The 19,827-nt window shown below is 51.7% G+C and overlaps 2 protein-coding genes across 7 annotated transcripts in view; one reads left to right on the top strand and one right to left on the bottom strand.

Annotated features, from left to right (window-relative positions):
• Positions 1 to 19,827, top strand: part of LOC149336191 (uncharacterized) — a 416,214-nt gene that overhangs the window by 167,773 nt on the left and 228,614 nt on the right. The gene's annotated exons all lie outside the window — the stretch shown is intronic.
• On the bottom strand, positions 2,000 to 18,980 carry LOC149336197 (uncharacterized). The gene is made up of 4 exons (XM_089554092.1): positions 18,767 to 18,980; positions 9,967 to 10,022; positions 9,149 to 9,340; positions 2,000 to 2,352 (listed from the first exon to the last, which is right to left on the bottom strand). Exons 1-4 carry the CDS (start codon positions 18,978 to 18,980, stop codon positions 2,011 to 2,013), a joined length of 804 nt encoding a protein of 267 aa, XP_089410218.1. The 3' UTR covers positions 2,000 to 2,010.

Genomic DNA, 19,827 nt, shown 5'->3' with positions numbered 1-19,827 from the left:
ACTGCTCCCCCCATAGCGGCGGCTGTTTGCACCAGTATGAAGTAGATTCACGAGCCGGTCATAAACCATCCCACATCCACCGTAGTCACCACGCGAAGGACACAACAACGGCACTTTTAGTGCACGAGCACTTATGGTGGCCATCCCCGCATTTAGCTGTCTGGCTGTCTGCCTGTCTGTCGGTCCGTCCGTCCTTCCGTCTATGTGCGTGCGCGCGTGTGTGTGTGCGTGCGTGAGTGTGTGTGCGTGCGTGCGTGCGTTTGCGTGCGTGCGCGCGCGTGCGTATGTGATTGTGTGTGTGTGTGTGTGCATGACTCCTTGCGTGTGTGTTTGTGTGCGTGTGTGTGTATGTGCGTGCGTGTGTGTGCATGTGTGTGCGTGCTTGCGTCTGTGTGCTTGCGTGCGTGTGTGTGTGTGCCTGTGTGTGCATGCGTTCGTGCGTGTGTACGTGTGTGCGTGTGCATGCGTGCTTGCGTGTGTGTGTTTGCGCGCGCGCCTGCTTGCGTGCGTGCGTGTGTGCGTATGTGTGTGCGCGCATGCGTGCTTGCGTGTGTATGTGTGTGTGTGCGCGTGTGCGTCTGTGTGTGTGTGCCTGCGTGTGTGCGTGTGTGTGTGCGTGTGTGTGTGTGCATGCGTGCCTGCGTGTGTGCGTGCGTGAGTGTGTGTGTGTGTGTGCGTGCTTGCGTGCGTTGTGTGCGTGCGTGTGTGTGTGTATCTGTGTGTGTGTGCCTGCGTGTGTGTGTGTGCGTGTGTATGTGTGCGTGTGTGTGCGAGCGCGTGTGTGTGCGAGCGCGTGTGTGTGCGTGTGCGTGTATGTGTGTGTACGTGCTTGCGTGTTTGTGTGTGTGCGTGTGTGCGTGCGTGTGTATGTGTGTGTGTGTGCGTGCGGGCGTGCGTGCTTGCGTGTGCGTGTGCGTGTGTGTGTGCATGTGCGTGTGTGTGTGCGTGTGTGTGTGTATGTGTGCGAGCATGCTTCCGTGTTTGTGTGTGTGTTCGTGTGCCTGTGTGTGCGTGTATGCGTGCGTGTGTGCTTCCGTGTGTGTGTGCGTGCTTGCGTGTGTATGTGTGTGTGTGCGTGCTTGCGTGTGTTTGTGTGTGCGCGCGTGCCTGCGTGCGTGCGTCTCTGTGTGTATGTGTGTGCGTGCCTGTGTATGTGTGTGTGCGCGCGTGTGTGTGTGTGTGTGAGCGTGTGCGTGTGTGTGTATGTGTGCGTGTGTGCGTATGTGTGTGCGTGCATGCGTGCTTGCGTGTGCGTGTGTGTGTGTGTGTGTGTGTGTGCGCGCGCATGTGCCTCTGTGCATCTGTGTGTGTGCGCGTGCCTGCGTGCGTGTGTGTGTGTGTGTATGTGTGTGTGTGTGTGCGTGCCTGATTGTGTGCGTGTGTGCGGGCGCGTGTGTGTGCGTGTGTGTGTATGTGTGCATACGTGCTTGCGTGTTTGTGTGTGCGTGTGGGCGTGAGTGTGTGTATGTGTGTGCGTGCGTGCTTCCGTGTGTGTGTGTATGTGTGTGTGTGTATGTCTGTGTGTGTGCGTGTATGCGTCTGTATGTGTGTGCGCGTGCTTGCGTGTGTGTGTCTATGTGCGTGTGCATGTGTGCGTGTGTGCGTGCGCGCGTGTGTGCATGTGAGCGTGTGTATGTGTGTGCATGTATGTGTGTGCGTGCCTGTGTGCGTGTGTGCGTGCGTACGTGCGGGCGTGTGTGCGTGTGTGCGCGCGCGTGTTTGTGTGTGTGTCTGTGTGCGTGTGTGTGTGCGTGTCTGTGTGTATGTGTGCGTGCGTGCTTGCGTGCGTTTGTGCGTGCGTGTTTCCGTGCCTGCGTGCGTGCGTGCGCGCGCGTGTGTGTGTGTGTGTGTGTGTGTGTGTGTGTGTGTGTGTGTGTGTGTGTGTGTGTGTTTGGGGTTGTGTGCTCATTGAAGATATCGACCTACACGCATAAACTTTCTTCTGGGCATGCAATCTAAAACTCCAACCCTTCTGTTACACTAGGTGGGTGAACCCGGTTCCAATGGCGCTTACCGGAGGCGATTGCATGCTATCTTGGCCAGAGTACGGATTGCTGCGGAAGCCGTGCGGCTGCCCGAGGGCCGGCTGTTCGAGATCCCCCGGGCTGCTCGACAGCGCAGACTGAATGCTGAGTGCTCCCGAGTGGACGCCTTCAGGCACTGGCGGTGCTCGCGGTGACGCGCAGGACCTGACGACAGCAGCGCCACTGGAGGTCCCGGCCACAGCGTGGCCACGTCCCACCGGCGACGGCGCATCAGAGGGACTGGCTGGATCGGCACTTTCTGGATGGATGCCTCCAGCAGGGTCCGCATTGCGATTGCCAGCTGGTCGGACATGGTGGCTTTTGACACCTGCCGATGAGTGCACGACACGGTGGTGTTGGAGGGAAGCGACCATGTCTCCTTTTTTGGTATTTTCGTGCGTCAGACAGGCCTGAAATTCCCACTGCTTAAAAGGGTTGGGGCGGCGGGGTTCTCAAGCTATCAAGTGCTATTGCATGCATGACAAGCTTGGACTAAAAGATTAAAGGCCATATAACGCTCCTTGGCCCCGTCACAGCTTTTAGCCCAGAAGACGATCCAGTTCTTTTCTGGAAATATAAAGAATCGACCAGAGATTTCCACTCTGGTGTGGAAATTTTCCACTCCCGAGTAGCCTCCTGTGGCTCTACATGACACAACATCTCCAAGGCCTGTCCGTTAAAAAAAGGTAGAGTCGCATCCACATGTCGATAAAGGCTCAGCACAGTAGGTGCTTTGAGAAATTCATGACACACATCACAAAAACGAAACAAGTAGAAATTGCAACATTGTTATGATGATGTCCTCAGGGTTAATGGCAGATACCCACGGCGGGGTATTGGCCAGGGTGCATAGCGGTTACAAACGCACTCATGTACAGGGAATGGAGTATTTGGATTATTTTGGGACACAAAGCTGGAATTTCACATTCCGGCAGAGGAATCTGCCAGATGACATTATATAATCGTGAATATAATCGCACACTGGTTTTAGGGCATATCCCTTGGCGCTTGCCCCGAAGAGTAAGAGAATCGGAATACATAGAGGAAGCCCGAGATAAGCGAAAGGTATCTCCAAGTAAATTCTACGGAGTGCAGCGAGCCGCCGGCAGGAGAGAAAAATATGTTCTATATACTCAATTTCGCCACAAGACTCACAAAGGTTGGATATCAAAACCACGATCGGCATAAATAAAGATTTAGCCGTGGTATCGTGCAGCGCAAAAGGGTCATGGACACCTCACATTGCCTCGAACTGCACATCCGCACACTCCAAGGAAATGTCAAGTGTTGAAAATCCATTGCAGCAAGGAGAGGCTCATGGCTCAAGGAGAGGAGACGCTGGAATCGCTGAATGCGTGCTAGAGTCAAGTAAACAGTATTTGGGAAGAAAGGGACAATAGGTCCATTAAGGGCAGACTTTGCTAAAAATCAGCCCTCTCATTAGAAACAATGCCACAGCGCCCAGAAGCCCGGTGAAAGCGCATTTATGTAACATGTGGAGGAATAAAAAATTGAATGGAACGGCTCATAGGAGTATCCTTCGAGTTTTCGAGCGCTGTCAAAACAGAAAGGTTGTCTGAAAGTATAATAACCCGAATGATACTGCAGTGAATCCTTATTAAGACCAACTCCATGGCCAGAAACTCAGCTACAAAAATAGGGGTATAGTCTGGGGCCCGAAATGAGTAGCTCCAATCAAGAGTCCCTGAGTAAATGCCAATAGCCGCCTTTTCATTTTGCTGGGAGGCATCTGTATAAACGGCAATATGGTTAGGAAATTTGTCTAGGTACTCCTCCATAGGCCCATTTAACACATTGGCGAGCAGGCTCTTAGGATTCACCTGAGGGAGCTTATACCGATGCCAGGTAGTACCAAAGAAGAGAGTTGGGTTCATTGTAAATATAGGGTTAGCCTACCCAGGAACAGGCTCCAAACACCTTAAAAATGTCCGCACGGTGCTAAGCTGAAACCGCGAATTGAGATCAGGTATCCGCGCCTCCAAGTACCACACAGCATTAGCTGCTGATTTAGGCAGACCAAAGCAAGGGCGCAGAGCGCGTCGCTCCAGAACAAACAGGGGTTCACGCAAGTATTGGGCGCACATAGGTCGTATAAAGAAGGAGTAGAGTGTCCCGTCGCATACCGAATGTTTTGTTGCTGATCCTCACCAACCGGCCAAGGGCGCGCTCAACCTTAAGCGCAATGCTTCTAATGTGTGGCCGCCAGTCTAAATTCGGGTCATATATTACACCCATGTATTTTGTTGAATCCACTTGCGGATCAGGATAGAGTGATAAGACAGAGATGTAAAGAGCGGTTGCCTGTGGGAAAACTAGGATGGCACACTTGTCGACATTTAAAGTTAACTTCATGTCGCCTAGCTAAACTTCAGCGCATTTAAATACTCTTACAGTAATTGGCACAGGATATGAATGTCTTTGGCAGAAGCGAAAAAACCAATATCATCCGCATACACATAAACTTTGATAGCTGGGTGAATAGGAATATCACGCATTAGTATGCTAAGCAATAATGGCGAAAGAACGGAGCCTTGTGGGACCCCTCTAGACTGGGCGTATGTTGTAGAAGTTAACGTACCCTTAGAACAAAAGAATGCTCTATTCCTTAAGAACTCTCTCATCCACGCAAAGAGGTACAAAGGAGGTTGTACATTAGCCAGATTATTAAGCAAAATGCTGTCTTCAACGCTGTCGTAAGCCTTTGCTGTGAGCACGGATGCATTTATTCTACGTCGAACAGTTACAAACAAAAGGCTTCAAATACAGACGGCAGCGTCTCCGCTCGCGGCTGAAGGCTCTCTCCCCGACTCGGCACTTCGAGAGGGAACGCGCGGAGACAGTCAGGGTTGCCAGGCCACTTATGAGTTTGGCTGTTCTAGGCGGTGAGTGGCTTGCACCTCACATCCCACCCCGCCTGCAAGTCCAAGTCCTCTTGGACAGGAACATTAGTCTACTTTGGCAAAGTCGTAGTCAAGCAGTCGCCTGGGTGGTGCACGGTGACGCTGAGGTCGCTGACTCGCTGAACCAGTTGGCTGATCCGGCTCATTGGTCATAGGTGGCATTTGCTCGGCATTGTCTTCATCAGGACTCGGGAAAGGTTGCACGGCTTCGCATGTGGGCTCCACTAGCACTGGGTCGAGTTTGGAGACCCACAGTGCCTGATCATTGTTGCATAGTTTTTGGAGGACGGTCACAAGTGTGGCATTGACACGTTCCACCAGTCCGTTGCTAGCTGCCCTGTAAGCTACTGCGAAGTGTATGTTCACACCATGCGTATGCATGAAGTTCTTGAACAGGTGTGATTCAAATGACTTGGCATGGTCACACAAACAATGGTCAGGAGCACCGAACCTGTAAAACACTGAGTGGAGATGTTTCAAGGCATCTTTTGTAGAGGTTGTAGGCACAGCAGTTTCATTGTGGAAGTGTCCCAGTATAGGTGCTGTTGTAAGTGCGGCACGAAGGGCTTCAAAGGCTTGTTGACACTCAACTGTCCACTCGAAGTCAGCCTTTCGGATGACAGCTTGCAGAGGTGCGGCAACTTTCGAGAAGTTCGGGATGAAGCGGCTCTTTTTGTCTTTCTGCGTCACGACAATGGCAGGAAATCCCAAGGTCTAGATGAAGAACGGATGATGTCATTTTGAAGAAGAGATGCTGTTTGGGTTTCGAGGAACTTCCGATCACTGGCTGTGTAGCGGTATGGTTGCCGTCCATAAGGCTTTGCATCCGGCAGTAAGTTGATCTCGTGCTCGATGCCTTCATAAAGGCCAATGTCATCAGGACTGGTAGCGAAGAGACGTGAGTGGCGGTGCACTATTTGCTTCACTGCTGGCTGTTCTTCGGGCTTGAGTTGGGTCCCGATGATGATATCAGGGAAACTGTTGGGCGTGGATGAACATGGCTCAGAAGGAAATACGCTGCATGAGGCTGGCTGGGCTGGGCTCTTGTACGTATTTTCCGGTGTATAAGACGCACCCTTGTATAAGACGCACCTGCCATATATGCAAGCTGTCACTGAAAAAGTTCGTATATAAGACGCACCCGTGTATAAGACGCACCCCAGTTTACCCAGTTAGGCTAGTGAGGCTTAATTAAACACGCTTGCGCGACTATCGCGAAATGCACCGTACCTGTGAGCAATTCTTCAGCAACGCTAAGTGATCGAAAAAGGCAACACTCACGCCATACCCGTCCACGTTTTAGCAAAAAAGAAAGAAAAAATTATACAGCTCCCCATATGTCCATAACAACATTTTATTTCTACTTGAAACCTTCGAAGTCTTCATCTTCAGATGCGCTATCAAAAGGTTCACCCATTTCTGGAAGCAACTCGGCTGAAACATGCACTACGTACACGGAGCAAAAAAAGTTGCAAAGGGTGACTAAAAAAGAACGCCGGCTTGTCTTGACAATGGCGAGAAGCGCGATTGTCACCATCTTTTGGCGCTTCTCATTACTTTTGCTTGGGGCCTCCGAAACAGCCGCGCGTTTGTGATCCCGGAAGTCGTCATCCCGCCGTTTCATGATAAAGATCACCTAGAATGTCGCGCACGGCGGTCCTGGTATTGAAGTATTAACCGTGTTACAACCGCGTTATTGGTAGTGATATTTTTTAGGTGAAAAAAGCTTGAGCATGAACCGGAGTAATCGATGAACTCGCAAAAAAGATGAAAAATTCGCATATAAGACGCACCCTTGTATAGGACGCACCAGCAAGATTTTCGAAAAAAAGCCGCGTCTTATACACCGGAAAATACGGTAGTCTGCTGGCTGAGTTTGAGACTGGGCTGCCTTGTTGAGCTTGCTCCACACGGGCTCGTGTTCGTCTGGTTTAAAATCCACTTGTAGGGGTTCGCTGGTGGTATGCGGTGGGTCAAAGCGAGACAAAGTTGATGTTTTAAGTATCACTGCATTGGACATACGCGGTAACAGTTCCTCTTTGCACAGCATGACAGTGTTTGTAGAGGGCTGGCAGATAACAGGAAGGTGTGGTGGTCTGAAATGAAGTTCCGCTTGAGCAGCATAAAACCAGTCCTCTCCCAGAATAAGGGGAAGGGCATTTCTCTGAAGGACTGCTGCTTCCACAATTGCAGAGAGGGGGCCTACGCTGATTCGCAAGAAGACAGATCCCTGAGGCACGACGGAGGCTCCTCCTACGACGAGAAGGGGTGGCTTTGTCCACGGCTCTATGCTGAGGTTTTCAGCTAGGCTGGCAGCGAGGATAGTGACGTTGGAACCACTGTCTGGGAAGGCATTGATCTCTCCAAGGCCCTTGACGTGAGCAGTGATAACCGCACACCTGAGCATGGATCCAAGCAAAGGGTCCTCAGTGCGGCCAACACAAGCTGTTGGCGTTTTAGGGATTGTTTGCGTCTTGTCTCGGGAGGGCTGTCCTTTCTCAGTGCAGTTGCTAGCCAGATGGCCCTTTTCCTTGCAGCTATAACATACTGCTTCGCTTAGGTCTTGCCCTCGTCTGTAGGCAGGTGCACCATACTTGGAAGAGATTGCCTCGTACCGATGTTCTTGGTCAGCAGGTGGCAGGTTGGATATTCTTGAGGGCGGCAGCCTTGCACGGTTTGGTTGCTGGTAGGTGCTATTTATAGGTTGGGAAGGCTGGCGGATGTCTGCAGTGCTCTCGGTCGTGGCTGTAGCACTGGAGGTGACAGGACGCGGCTGTCGACTTGAAATTGGCGCGGATGGCTTTGTCAGTCTAGTCATGCGAGAGTGGTCCATGGCACGATCAACTTCTGAAGCGATGCTGACGAAATCCTGGACAGTCTTCGGGCGTTGAACGACGATCGCTGTAGCCACTTGCTCATCTCGGATGCCCTGAATTAAATATTCGGTGCGCTCTTTGTCAGTCAATGAAAGTGGGCACCTTCCAATTATCTTGAGCTTGGCGAAAGTATAGGTAACCAGGCTCTCACCGGGGCTTTGCTCACGCGCACCGACAAGTTCCTGCCACTGTATAAGCGACAGTCGCTCGCCGAACTGCGCTATAAGCGCTTCCTTCCACTCTGACCAAGTTTTTAGCTGGTGGCCAGTGATTTCCTTCCAGTCAGCGGCTGGGCCACGAAGTTTTGAGAGGGCGATGGCTAGCAGGGTAGCGGGTTCCCAAGAGGCAAGCTGTTGGGTGCGCTCGAGATCGTCTATCCATCGGGTTACGGATAACCCTCCGTCGCCACTGAACGTCGGAAGCGTTGATGACAAGTCCGGCAAAGTTGTTACGTGCACTGCTCTCGTAGAGGCTTGTGACAGTGACAAAGCTAGTTGATTTTGAAGGTAGGCGGTCAAAATCTGCATATTCTGTACGGGGTCGGCGCTGAACACTGGCATAGGCTGGAAAAACTGGTCACCTTGAGTTGGAGCGGGCTGCGTCTCGGTGACTGATCCAGTTGTTTCCGGTAGCAGGACTCGTTTTGCGGCAGTGTCAGCAAGGATGCGAGAAATAAGTTCGTCCTTGGAACCAGTATTGTCCAAATTGCGTTGCGATAGTTCATCTCGCAAGAAGTCCATTCTAAAACCAGCGAGGTCCGAGGCGGTGGCTTCCTCCCAGTTTATGAGCGGCATGGCGGCGGCGGCGGCGGTGAGACGGGCGTTGGGCTTTGGCTGCTGGTGCTCGACACACGTTGACTCTGGCTTTCGGTGAAGTGGCTTGCGGCTTCGAATGGGCGGGCTACACCGAGGTTCGGGACGTCGACTGCGCCATATGTGAGCACGGATGCATTTATTCTACGTCAAACAGTTACAAACAAAAGGCTTCAAATACAGACGGCAGCGTCTCCGCTCGCGGCTGAAGGCTCTCTCCCCGACTCGGCACTTCGAGAGGGAACGCGCGGAGACAGTCAGGGTTGCCAGGCCACTTATGAGTTTGGCTGTTCTAGGCGGTGAGTGGCTTGCACCTCACATTGCAATATTTAAAGTAACCAGACCGGATACCTCAATTTGCCTCATAGCAACCTTAATACGGCTCTCCAAGTCTATGTGCGCGGTCCAAATCGAACACCCCCGGCGCAAACCAATTTGAGCCTCGCTAAATCCTTTAAGACTCAGAATATGACCCTGGCACCGAATGTCGTCATCTTCCAGCTGGAACGGCCTACCTTGCTGACGTCTTTGATGGAATGCCGGTTGGGCGCGCCTGGGTGCACTGTCGCTGCCAGGAAGGTTCCGCGAGGGGCTTCCAGGGATGTCCGGCAAACGGGTGTTGCTTTGGTCTCGACCGCCGGGACCGCGTCTCTGGCGGCGGCGCTCTGATGAGGCGGATCCAGGTTCCCGAGCTCCCTTGGGACTTCCTGGCTTGTCCGGTAGCATTTGAGCGTGGCAGGTCAGCTCACTGATGACTGATACGGCGTTTTTACCGAACAGCAGAGCGGCGGAACAGCCACCGATAGGCATTCAGTCTTCTTTTCGTCTCGCGCACGGCGCGCACACCGAACGTGCTCGAAGGTCAGGTGATGGCGATAGCAGTGGGAGGCGCTTTTGAACAATGAACTAGCAAAAAACCAGCAACAGAGTTTCTCCCCAACAGTAACCAAATGGCACTGCACGATTTGTGTGTCTACCGTAAAGCAATGGTTTATTGTTGCTCGAGCGCCCCGGCACACCGGTAATGGCTCAAGTCACGATTACCTGTGCTGTGGCACCTAGGAAGTGCATCATGGGTGCCTTTTATTACCACTTCAATACGGCACGCCCCATAAAAGACGAAAGTTAGCGACTCATTGTCAAGAATAAAGGCAAAGGTAGAAATAAAGGAATAAAGGCCATGTAATGGTCTCCTGGACCACTTGAACCTGCTTACTCAGGTTTCAGCCCAGGAGACCATTGAGCTTTTTTTTTGGAGGGGCGGGAGGGGGGGAGAATAAAGAATGAATTAATGAAAATGAGTGAATGAGTTACTGCCTTCCATTTTGCACACCAGAGATTTCCACTCTGGTGTGGGAATTGTCCGCTCCCGGACAACTTTCTGCGACTCTGCAGCGAAGGGTAGGCAGGAAAGGGAGGAACGGGGCCTTTCTTCCCGTGTCTTGGAGAGCGGGCTCTTTTTTTTAAGCGATGTTGGGGAGTGGGTTCGTTCTTCGCATTAGGGGTGCGGAGGGGTGAAATAGAGAAAGAGGACTGTCCGGAATCTCCCTCGTCGTGCGCTCTTGAATGCTGTTGACGTTCGTCTGAAAGTAACGCAGATTCAGGGGCTCCTGAATCTTTTACTTACCGCAAAGAATGAGTGCCGTCTGCGGATGTACCTTTTTGACCGTTTTCAGCTGGGAAACAAGTCTGGTTGTGATATTGACTCCTGAAGTTGGCGCGGGCTTTCGTAATACAAGATGAAACTTGAAGGGCTGGCGGTCCGCAAGCCACAGCTCTGCGGGCCACATGTTTGAGATGGTTCTGACAGGAATCGATGGTGTGGTAGAGCACGCAATCGTCAGCATACAAGCGAATTTTTGTAGATATGTTAAAAAGGTAGGTGAACACGTTATGACGCACCCACTGTGGAAAAAACGGTCGAGCTGAAGCATATGCGTGTTGTGGTCGAGTTGAATGATAATTGCTGTTCTTGGTAGCGTCACGGAGGAGGACCGTAATCAATCGGGTGCGTGGAGTTGTGTATGCGTGACAACGCAGTACGGTCCAACATTCGTGCATTTCTGCAGTGGGTTAGCACACGCGCAGTTTGAATTATACCACAACTTTCTTAAAAGAATCATTTGAAGGGTGATGTGCGTCAGGGAACGTATGTTTCGCGAAAAGGCGTTTATATAACGATGGAGGAGGAGGAAAAAACTTTTATTAAGCAACCCTTAAAAGGAAGCCAGTGAGGGTGGGGATAAGGATAAGGGGGTTGCAGGAACAGGTGGGCCCTCGCGGTCGCGCTAGGTGGCCAGGAGCCCATGGGCCCTGGCGACCTCTGTGGCCCAGGTCACCATCCGGAGCTGAACCTCCGGCTGTGAGCTGTGCAGCACGGCCTCCCATCTCTCCTAGTCGTCGAGTCTCAGAAAAGGGGGAGTTGGAGTATTAGGGCAAGCCCTAAGTATGTGATGAACATCCGCCTTAGGGTGTTGGCATAATTTGCAGGACGGATGGTAGTCCCCTGGGTGCATGAGGGAATACAGGTAAGGGTTCGGAAAAGTGTCTGTCTGAATCCGTCGCCAAACGACTTGCTCGGCCTTATTTAGCGATTTATGGGGAGGGGAGTAAACTAGTCGGGAACCCCGGTAGTGAAGCGTGACTTCATGGTACGTCACCATGCGTTCCCTAGCACTGCGGAAGCAGGGGAGGCCGTCCACCGCCCGCTCGACGAGTCCTCGGGCGTGATTGTGTGCAGCCGTATTCCCCGGGTGTCCGCAATGCGCAGGAGCCCAGATGAGTGTGATGAGCCGACTCGGTGGTGGTGGTGGTGGTGAAAACTTTTATATTGTAAAAAAGAGTTTGGGAGCCACAGAGTGGCCCCGCTACATGGTCGGCGTCCCTAGTCCGGGACACCGCACGACGAGGCCCCGTCTCTCGCCCGTTTCACCAGACCCCTTTGGGACTCAAGCGAGGAGCAGTTGAGGAGGGCAGTCTCCCATGCCTCTATGGAAGAGGTAGGGGAGGGGGGGAGGTGGGGATTTTGAGTACATGCCCACACCATGTGGAAGATATCACAGGTCTCCCCACAGTGTGGGCATCGCCCATCCGTGTTAGGATCGTAATGTTTTATTATTGCAGTACAGAGTAGAGTACCTGTCTGCAGGCGCCTTAAAGTTCGCTCCTCCGTCTTACTCAGCCCTTTTGCAGGGGCCGGGAAAAGGCGGTGGTTGTCGCTATAATGTGTTAATATTTCCCTGAATCGCAGGAGCGGCTGGTTAGTCTCCGAGCCAGAAGAGCTGGGATGAGGAGCCCGGTGAGTAAGCGCTCGGGCAGCCGCGTCAGCGGCCTCATTACCTCGTAAGCCCTGGTGGCCAGGAGCCCAAATGATTCGTTTGGGTGTTGGATCAGTGGCAGTCCGTCGTAGAATACAAGCAGCTAAGGGGGAGATCTCCCCTGCCAAGTAATGTTCACATGCTTTTCGGGAGTCCGTGATGATTATTCTCGAATTGGCGTGGGCGGCAGCAAGCGCTATCGCTACTTCCTCGGCCCGCATTGAATTCGGGGCTCGAAAGGAGAGTCCATCAACGTGCATTTCCTGGTGAACGACAGCGGCCGAGTAAAATCCCGTGGGCGATGGCCCTGCTACGTCTACATAATATACACCGGGTCGGGAGCCGTGTTGTCTCTCAAGAGCCCGAGCCCGCGCTTGTCGTCTGTTTTCATGCATGTCGGTGTCCATGTTACGGGGGAGCGGGGAGACCCAGAGCATATGGCGCCATAGTACTGGGATACGCTCCGCCTCCTCTGGAGTGCAGTCGTGTTGTATGTGTAAGCGGTTTAGCAGGCGGCGCCCAGGAGCCGTCTGCGTGAGCCGCGTGTATTGGTTCACGAGGTGGGCCTCCCGCAGCTCCTGGTAGGAGTTTAGCACCCCCAATGCCTTGAGTTTGGCATTAGAGGTAGCCACCGGGAGATCCAGGGCTCGCTTAGTTGCCTTGCGGATGATGGCGTCTATTCGCGCCTCGTCTTGCTTAGTAGTGCGGAGATATGGCACGGCGTAGAGGATCCGGCTAGTCACGAAGGCATAGACGAGCCGAAGCGCGTCCCTGCCCCGCAGACCACCCCGCTTGTTGGAAACGCGGCGGATCATGCGCCCTACCTGTTCGCCTACTCTCCTGAGTTTCGCAATAGTGGAGTCCGGTCTGAGTCTCTGGTGAATGAAAAGGCCCAGAATACGGAGCTCCTCCAACTCTCTAATAGGACCTCCTGACAGAGAGATGTGTATTGCTGTCCTATCCTTTGGGTTCGCTCTGACATGCAGAAGCTCTGATTTCGCTGGAGCACATTGGAGCCCACAGTCATTAGCATACGCATCGACTATAGAAGCAGCCTGCTGAAGGCGGTCTTCCATGTCCCCAAGGCTCCCCTGAGTGGTCCAAATTGTAATATCATCTGCATATAACGCGTGTTGAATGCCTTCCACCCGGGCCAATTGGCTTGGGAGGCGCATCACAGCAATGTTGAACAGGAGCGGTGATAACACTGCTCCCTGAGGGGTACCCCGTGTTCCCATCATGTAAGGGCCGTATTCCTCGCCCTCAATCCGAAGAAAGGCCTGGCGATTAGACAAGAAATCTCTTACATACGCGTAGGTCCTAGCCCCACAATCGGTAGAACTCAAGTTGGCCAGGATGCTTCCGTGTTTCACATTGTCGAAAGCCCCTTTCAGATCAAGGGCGAGGATGGCTTTGTCATTGTGTTGCATAGTTGTGGGTCGTATTACATCCCTGTGCAGCTGGAGAAGGACATCCTGTGCAGACATGTGAGGGCGAAACCCGAACATGGTGACTGCAAAGAAGCCCTTACTCTCCAGGTATGGAGAGAGGCGATCCCATACCATCGTCTCCATAAGCTTGCCCGCACATGAGGTCAGTGATATGGGCCACAGGTTGTCCGTATTCACGGCCTTACCTGTTTTAGGGATAAACGTCACAAGTGACGTTTTCCACTCGGGAGGGAGTGGACGCCCGTCCCAGATCTGGTTGATGTATTCTAATAAATGAAGGTAGGCTGAGTCCGGTAGGTTCGCCAACAGGTTCACTGTTATGTGGTCCCGTCCCGGAGCCGTACCCCGGCGCATTTTTGCTAAGGCCGCCTTAAGGTCGTGCAACTCAAAAGGGGCATCGAGTGTTTCATTAGGCCTGCCAGAGTACATGTACTGTGGCCCAGGCGGGTCCTCCATACGACAGAGATATCTGTCGCACAGAGTGTCCGCAAGTTGCGCCGTCGTACCTTGATACCCTTGCAGAGCCCGCCGGAGCTGCTTTTGCGTCTCCCCTCTCGTTTGGGAGGGGTCGATTAGACTGCGAAAGAGACGCCACGTCCCCTTCGAGCTCATCTGATGAGCTGCGGCGTCGCAGCGTGCTATCCAATTTGAATCTGAGAGCTCGGCAGCATACGCTGCAGCCTGCTCTGTGAGTTTGGCTATGCGGTCGCGTAATTTGCGATTAGTTTTCTGCTTTTTCCACCGTTTAGTTAAGCTCCGGCGCGCCTCCCACAAATGCAGGAGGTGGGTGTCCACTGCGGGGATCTCTTCGGTGGTTTGTAGTGTTGTGACGTGTTGTTTCTGACTGTTGTATATGTGGTTAGCCCATTCCGCGTAGCCGCCGGAAAATAGTGCGGGAGGGATAGTGTGATTCCGGAATTTGTGCCAATCGGTCAGCTTGGCCTGGCCCCATTTTTTGCGCGCTGCCTTTGCCTCGAGTGTAATCCGGAGAAGGAGGTGATCGCTGCCTAGAGAATCTCCCAAGTTCTCCCATGCAGCCGCTCTAGCATTTTTAACGAGAGAAAGGTCTGGACACGTGTCGCGGGTTACCGAATTCCCCACTCGAGTGGGATACGCCGGGTCCGTGAGCAACGTGAGGCTGAGGGTGGAGATGAGCTCCGCCAGCTTACGTCCTCTTGCCTGTTCGAAGTGGTAGCCCCAATGAAGGCTGGGAGCATTGAAGTCTCCAACGATCACTAGAGGCTATTTGGCTGCCAATTTTATCGCGCGAAGGAAGATTTCATTGAAAGTTACGCGCGGCTTACGCGGAGGGCAGTATATGTTGAGGATATGTATTGACGGGTCGCGGCGTCTGAGAGGCAGTACTCGGACCATTGTATATTCTTGCTCGGTACTCAAGTCTAAGTCGACCTGAACCACGGTGTAAGCCTTATTCACCAGGATGCACGTAGAGGGCCCCCCCTGAAAGGTGCTGTAGCCTGATAATTTAGCGTCTATGCCGGGCTCCTGTAGGGCAATGAGCGCCGGCATGTCACCTAGGGACTGCAGGTAAAGCTGGAGGTGTGACCGCTTTTTCCAAGATCTGAAACCCCTGCAGTTCCATTGGATGATCTGGAATTTTTCAAAGTTTTTAGCATTCCTATTACATCTGCTAGCCATCTTGTCGTATGTATCGGAATAGCTCTGGCCGGGAGCCGGCGCAACCCCAGTGAGGGGCCGCACCGACCCACCAGCTGCCGAGCCTGAACCATGTTCCTCCGCTGCCTGACGGAAGGCTGTCTTACGTTTGAGGTGAGGGGATTCAAAGCTTGTGGCGTTCTTAATTTGGGTGCTGACCCAGGGCTGCACGGCTTTAAGGACCGAGTCAGTGACCTGGGCCATAAGGTCGGGAAGTGCTTGCGTTAAAGCGACTCGGTGGTACAACACTGTTCAGAATGCGATGTGCTGGCGTGTGAACCCGTTGTTTGGCGAAATTTCGTATGGCTGATTTAGAATCCGAGAATATGTATTTGGCATTTGTTTGAGTAATGGCCAGGGCTATAGCTGCTTCTTCAGCCTCGACGGGATGTTGAACGCGATTGAGAGTAAGGGATGAGCAAGCATTATGATTGAAGTTAAGTACCGTGATTGCATAGGCTGAGGTGGTAGAATATTTTGCAGCATCTACGTATGTGACTGCTCGATCCCTAGCGTAGTGCTTATGTAGGGCTGTTGCCCGAGCTGTGCGACGATCTTTGTCATGCTCAGGATGAGTGTTTCTAGGCAGAGGTGGAATATAAAGATTTTTTGCAAGGTCTAGAGAAATGTTATGCTGATCCGAAATTTGGTCGTCGAGGGTGATTTTGAGTCTTTTCAGAAGATTCTGTCCGGTAGGTGTTCGAGATAGGCGATAGTATTGCCCCGTGAGGTGGGCTTCAATTAGTTCTGCCAGGGTGTTATGCACGCCTAGTTTGAGGAATTTGCTCGTGGGGGTTGAATTCGGGAGGTGAAGGGCAATACCCCTGATCATTCTATCTATCTGCTCCTGCTCTGTCCGAGTGAGATACAGATAGGGGAGAGTATGAATGAGTTTGCTGATACAGAAGGCTTGAACGAGACGTCGCGTGTCTGCCTCCCTCATGCCTCGGTGTTTATTATTAATTCTACGAATGATCGCAGTCGTATTCTGTACAGTGTGGCGGAGTGATTTAATGGTGGTCGTGTTGAAGCCGTCATTCGTGATGACCATACCCAAAACCCTAATGACGGGTTTAATTGGAATTGGAATGTCTTCAAGTTTGATAACAATTTGTGGCGGATCAGGATCCGGGTATCGGGGTCTGATTAGAAGGAGTTCTGATTTGGCAGGGGAACGTGCCAGGCCTATACTTTGTGCATATTTTTGGACCGCGTTTGTTGCATTTTGTAATGTTTCCTCTATTTCACCGCAGTTTCCTGCGCTCGTCCAGACGGTGATATCATCCGCAGAGATGGAGTGATAGAGGTGGGGAATTTTAGACAAGATTTGAGCAAGAGGGATGAGCGTGATGTTGAACAAAAATGGTGAGAGAACTGCACCTTGTGGCGTACCACGGCTGCCTAGTGGGAAGGTAGGAGATGTGACTGATCCGATTTGGAACTCCGCGGTCCTGCCCGTAAGGAAAGCTGTCACATATGCATAGGTGCGTTCTCCCACGTGCAGGGAGCTCAAAGCTTGTAAAATGGCTGAATGTTGCACATTATCGAATGCTTTGGTTAAATCTAAAGCAAGAAGTGCTTTGGTGAGGTGAGGAATCGAAGGATCAAGTATGTCTTCCTTGATCTGTAGCATGACATCCTGTGTTGAAAGGTGGGATCTGAAACCGAACATGGTATGGGGGTAGATGTTGTTCTCTTCCATGTGTCGGATGAGACGGTTTAGGACAACATGCTCCATGAGCTTGCCCGCACATGAAGTTAGAGATATGGGCCGAAGATTTTGCAGGTCTAGCGGTTTGCCTGGTTTAGGTATAAAGGTAATTCTGGCATGCTTCCACTGTTCTGGGAGCGTGCCAGCTTCCCAATGCTGAATTCATAAATTCTGTGAAGGCCGCGACAGTTTTGCCATCCAGATTTCTCAGAGCCTTATTGGTGACTTGATCTGCACCTGGTGCTGAAGTGGTCCTGAGCTGCTGTAAAGCTGCCCAAACCTCTGCCTCGGCTATAGGGGCATCGAGTTGAGAGTTACAAGATCCCTCATATTGTACAGGGGTTAGTTGAGGGGTGTCTGGGAAGTATTTATCTCTAAGTATTTTAATAATGTCCTGACCTTGTTGTTGTGCGGAATGAACTAAGAGTATAATTGCTTTGGAGGTCTCTGATCTAGGTGAGCTGGGGTCTAATAGAAATCTGAGGAAATGCCATGTGTTCTTAAATTTGAGATTGCCGTCCAGTCTATTACATATCTGAGACCATTGCTGAGTGGTTAACCAGGCAGCGTGTTCCGTAATTTGCTCTAGAATTTTGGCCAAGGTACGTTTAAGTTTGCGATTATGTTTTTGCCGCAACCATCGCTTTTCCACCCCTTGATAGGCTTGCCACAGATGTTGTAGTCGGCTATCTACTTGATTCGACTCCTGAGTAGTTGCTGCTTCCTTGGTAGAAGCTTCAATTTCTTTGTTTAATTGGGTAACCCAAGAGGAGTAGTCCTCTATTTTTTGAGTGGCAGTGGACTCTCGCCTTTTCCTGAAAAGGTCCCAGTCCACTATGCGTTTAATCTTGACTGGCAGGGTGAGGTTTTTTGAGTAACACGTGAGTGAAAGAATAAAGTGATCACTTCCGAGGTTTTGGCCTGTATTTGTCCAAGTAACATGCTTTAGATGTTTTCCAAGGGTGAGGTCTGGGCAGGTATTTCTGCTTACACTGTTGCCTATTCTAGTTGCCTGATTGGGATCTGTATAGAGAGTCATGTGATTTTGGTGGATGAATTCCCAGAGATGTTTCCCTTTGGGTTGAGTATATTTATATCCCCAGTCCGTGTGCGAGGCGTTAAAATCCCCGACAACAATTAGTGGTGAGTGCGCCGCAACAGAAAGGGCTTTTCGTAACGCCCTGAGAAGTTGTGGATGTTTATCCTTCGGGTGACTGCAGATATTCAGGACAAAGTATGTAGGTTGACCTGATTTGCGGGGGAGAATTTCAACGTACTGGCAGTCATGGAGCATGTCTGTCATGTCATGAATGATGTAGGTGATATTGCGATGCACGAATGTAGTGACACATTGGTGTGATGCATCAGAGGGGTGGATAGCTTGATAGCCTGGTAACTTATAGCAATCCAGGAACCTGAGAGGCTTGCTGAATATGAAGAAGAAGATTATCTTTTTTCTTTTTAAGGCCTCTGCAGTTCCATTGCCAAATATGGAGGGAAGGATTTTGACGGGGGGTTGGCGTGGAAGAGGTAGCCATTTCTATGCTGGTTGGGAGGAAGGGTTAGACGGGGGGCTGCTAAGTTTCTTAACAATATCATCAAGTACTTGCTCCAGGTGAGTAAATCGTTCAGCGATCTGAGTGAAGCCCAACTCAACTTTTTTTTCAGTGTTGTTGGCTTTTTCCTCGATCTCCCGAAGTTGTTGGATTGTTACTACTTGCGTTCCCTCATCAACCAGCGGACGTTTTTTACGAGGAGTGAGGTCTGACTGGTGAAAAGGTCTTAGGAGGAGGTGAATTGTGGGTTGTGGAGGGGGCGGTGGGACTCGTAAGGGTATTTAATCGAGCGAGAATCTGCGCCATCTGCTGTTTAAGGATTCGATTCTCTTCCATTAGGTTCTGTATGATTTTTTGCTCTTGGGATTTTTGAGACTGATCGACCATGCGAAAGATGGGAGGCCCTGTCCACCCAGCTCACCTGTTTGGATGTTCCGGCCCTGGACGAGGCGCTGGAGTCTCCGCTTCTTGTTGGACTTTTGCTGGAGGATCTGGAACCCTTCAGCCTGGGGAATGAGTTGGACCTGGAGCGTGTGGTCGAGTCGCTGCCCTTCGAGCTTGATCTTGAAGGTCGGTCCTTGGCCCACGAGGATCCCGATGCTTTTTTGGTCGTGCGTTCGAAACGATGCCTGCATCTTGCGTCTCCCGTTCTGTGGTCGCCTCCACATATGATGCAGACTGGGGTGCAGACTTGCTCTGATGGATGCTGAACACCGCACCATTGACAGTGATCTTGTACTGGCATTGGGCACACGTCACGCCTGTGTCCAACTGTGCGACAGTTCGTGCATGATTCTACTTTCGGACGGAAGGGGTAAACCGCATGCAGGACTCCGAAGTACCTGATGAATTGGGGCAGCCTCTCCGCCGCGAAGTGGATTAGAAGGGATGTTGACGTCTTTCCTAGAGAACGTGCCTGCACTATGGGAAGGAGTGGATTTGCTCTTCTCAGTTCTTCAAAGATTTCCGTTGGAGACTCATTCCCGTAGGCCTTGTATATGATTCCCTGGATTGCAGTGTCAGGGGGGCAATGTAGGCCGACACTGCCACCTTGAGTCCCTGCACAGTGATGGATTTTAGTTTGACGTACTGAAGAGCGCGTTCCTTGCTGGGTGTCGCCATTGTGAGAATGTTTTTGACTGGGTTATTGCGCACTAGGTCCTCTTCAGCAGCCGCGACTGGCACCGCGCTGCCGTTCAGTATGGCTGCTCGAAGCTCACGCTCTGAGAACGCTGTGACATCAAAACCGCCGCCCGTTGGCCTAAAGACAATCTTGTAGTCGTCGCGTGGCAAGGGTGGTAAAGGCCGTGAATTTTTGTAGCGAGGTGAAGCGGGAGGCAATTTGTATTGTTTTTTAGTTGAACCACATGCCGCGTCTCCGGTTTGGGATGTTGGCGTCTCTGCGTTGGCTGCTTGAGTTGAATGCGCTATGTGGGCTTCATTTTCTTTTCGAGAATGTCGATCTCGTACGGCGAGGACATG

Source organism: Amblyomma mixtum, chromosome 7 (assembly GCF_055824585.1).
Source record: "Amblyomma mixtum isolate Tamu chromosome 7, ASM5582458v1, whole genome shotgun sequence".
NCBI lineage: Eukaryota > Metazoa > Arthropoda > Arachnida > Ixodida > Ixodidae > Amblyomma > Amblyomma mixtum.
Note: the sequence above shows the minus strand (reverse complement) of the source record. Positions and strands in the feature narration are given on the sequence as shown.